Below are 2,949 nucleotides of genomic sequence, written 5' to 3'. Positions count from 1 at the left end.
TTTTTATTTATTTGTACAAAGATGGAAATAAGTAGATTTTTAAGCCATTAGAAGAAAACATGTCCAACAGACCCAGGTCTCTCTTTTGTCTTAATTCATAATAAATTAAGACTAAAAAATGAAACTCCCCCAAAAAAGACACTATATTGTCCATTTCTATTCATTTCACATAAATACAGCTGAAGTTCTGAGAATACAGATAAAAAGTCTCGTCTAACAGGAGGGATAAAAAACGATCAACATCATCATTATGGGAAGAAATTTTCCTTCCAACTGATTTTAACATTCATTCGTTTCTAAAGTCTTCAGCAAACGTGTCAGTGAGATGCTAATGCTAGCTAGCTAGCTTCCTGTGTGTTTTGATAGGACGTTGATCTGATGTTTGGTTGGTTGTCCGCAGAAAGAACAGTTCTGATTCTGGAACTGAATGTTTTTAGCTTGATCCATTTGATCTTYTGGTACCAGTTCCAGCTGTAGTGGGTCCAAACGGTGGAACAGCACAGAAATCGTCCCTGTTAGCCGATCAGTCTCCGATCGGCTAACAGGGACTACTTTCAGCAGCGGACTCAGCRCTGTGCTYCCTCCCACAGGCCGGGTTTCGGGTTTGGACAGCGTTCTTCCCTCCGGCCCGGACATGGCCCAGTTCAAGCAGGGGGTGAAAACCGTGGCGGGGAAGATGGCCGTCCTCGCCAACGGCGTGATGAACACCATCCAGGTGAGTCATGCGGCGCTTCGCTAGCATCTCCATCGCTGTTCTTCTTCTCCTCCTCACTGAGACCGGCCTTGTTTCCCAGGACCGCTACGGGTCGTACTGACCGGCGCCGGCAGAACCATCCGGCATCGCTCCAAACGGACGTGCGCGTTTGGGGCGAGGAGACGGGCGAGACGCGGGAAGGCTTGCATGGGAAAGACGGCGTCCCCCGTCCTGTCCTCCACTAGAGACAGTATTTCTTCCCTCATTAGCAGAATTGTGACTTTTATTTTCATAAACCATCAGAAAGTATCGAATCTTTTCTAAAACAGCCGTTTTTCTGTCCACAACCTGCTGGTCGTAGATTTTCAACCTGAGGACTTAAATCTTTATTTTCTTTATCCAGAAATTAATGTGATTTTGATTCATAACATTTAAAGTTTTTGTTTTATTGTGATATTAAAAACAAGGCGCCGTGTTTTCTTCATAAATCCATCATGTTTAAAAGCTGCTGACTTTCAGTTGAGTTTGGTTGTTTCTCTTCTGTAAGAAGCACCGATTTCAGACCAGTCCTGAGCCGACGGCCGGGCAATACGGAGACAAATCAGGGCCARAAAGTTTGTTGAAAAAATAAAATAAACGAGAAGTTTTAAACTTCCACCAGTTTAAAAGTAATTTTTTGAGTTTAAAATCTTTTAATTTTTTTTTTTTGGTTGAAATAAATTTAGTTAATTTTTTTTCCCAGTTAATCGTTTATTTTCAGTTTCCAAATATTTTTTTCAGTAACTTTTTATTTTAAATATTTTACATTTTAAAAATATATATTTCTGTTCCAGATTTTAAATTATTTTCCTTTTTTTAAGCAGGTTTTATGGCCCTTATTTAGCTCCATACTGCATCTCTGACCTCTGCTGACAAACAGCTTAGCCCTGATGCAAACCTCCAGGTTGGCCCAGCAGAGGTCAGAGGTCACAGCTCATGGAYGGCGGATCTGACTATGCATCCTGACTGTCTGAACCTCAAGTCTGCTATAAATTACCTCAGATTCAGTTTTTACAGTTTTAAATCTAAAACCTCTCAGATCGKTTCCGTTTCAGAAACGGTTCGATGCGACGAACCCGGACCGGGTCGCTGAACCGGGCCGCCGGGTCCTGAGCAGACTCGACGTTCAGCAGATGTTTGCTTTCTTTGCCCCGATAGAACCCAATCACTGAAAGGATCAAGATATTTATTTGTAGGCTACGAACAGAACCGTATCCAGTATGTTAATAAAGATGGAAAACCCTCAGAGTTTCTCGTTTCTCTTCACAGCTGCAATTTTATTTCTGCAGGGAAATGATTCACATTTAGAGTTTTCTATGGTTGGAGGAGGAGCAGCGGTTCTGGGGAAGCGTCGSCGCTCTCCGAGCTGCAGCAACGGAGCGAATCTGTGCGGTCCGGCCACAAATCATCCGGCGCCGTCACCGTGGCGACGCAGCGTAAATCACAGGCTGCAGGAATGGAGAAACGCCGCTTCGCTGTTCGCCAAACCGGATCAGAAACACAACTTCAGTCTGAGCAAAGTGTGTGGAATTGAATGTTAGTCCAGCTTCCAGTCGGATCCACGGAGGCTTATCCCCAGTTGTAGAAGTAGATCTTCTGCCAGGTGGGGAGGTATTCCATCAGAGGGCCTGAAAACACGCAGAGACGGGTTCAGATGTTTCTCTGAAGCAMAACCAGCATCCATCCGCTCCCCCTGGAGAGTTATAGCAACAAACCCTGCAAATACTCATCCAACAAACACGAGAATAAAATAATGTTACCAGAAAAAGTCAGTGTTGCAAGAAAAAAGTCAAAATAATGAAATAAATACAAAATGATGCWAGAAATAAATTGTAATATGAGAATAAACTCATAATATTACCAGWTAAAAGTTGTAATATCAGYAGAAAGTGGTAATTTTATCTCCTATTCAATGAAAATAAAATGAGACTATTTGGTAAAAGTTTTGCAGAAGGTGCTGAATAATTCATCCTTTCATCAGATTCTCAGCAGCTGAACTTTGAAACGTTTGAGTCTCTTCAGCACAAAGATCCAGGAACCGACTCGGCTGCTCACGTCGAAGCTTCACTCATTTTTCTAGTCACTTTAAAACTTTATTCTSACAAWATTTAGTCTTTAATCTTCTCATTTTATGACTTTATATTTGTAATTTCTACAACAAAAAATTCCCACTCTGACCCTCGTGCTTCCGGTTTTAGTCTCGTTTCGATTGAAAA

General features: G+C 42.0%; 1 protein-coding gene across 1 annotated transcript in view; it reads left to right on the top strand.

Moving 5' to 3' along the window:
• The window catches only part of arfgap2 (ADP-ribosylation factor GTPase activating protein 2), a 15,472-nt gene extending 13,491 nt beyond the window's left edge, over window positions 1–1,981 (top strand). Inside the window, exons 12-13 of the mRNA XM_017303486.1 lie at window positions 453–715; window positions 795–1,981. Of these exons, the coding sequence (XP_017158975.1) occupies window positions 453–715; window positions 795–815 (284 nt within the window). The 3' untranslated portion in view covers window positions 816–1,981. The remainder of the gene's footprint in view (window positions 1–452; window positions 716–794) is intronic.
• Window positions 1,982–2,949: the final 968 nt, after the last annotated feature.

The sequence above is a fragment of the Poecilia reticulata genome, unplaced genomic scaffold, assembly GCF_000633615.1.
Source record: "Poecilia reticulata strain Guanapo unplaced genomic scaffold, Guppy_female_1.0+MT scaffold_300, whole genome shotgun sequence".
Lineage (NCBI taxonomy): Eukaryota > Metazoa > Chordata > Actinopteri > Cyprinodontiformes > Poeciliidae > Poecilia > Poecilia reticulata.
This window is presented reverse-complemented; position numbering and strand designations above follow the sequence as displayed.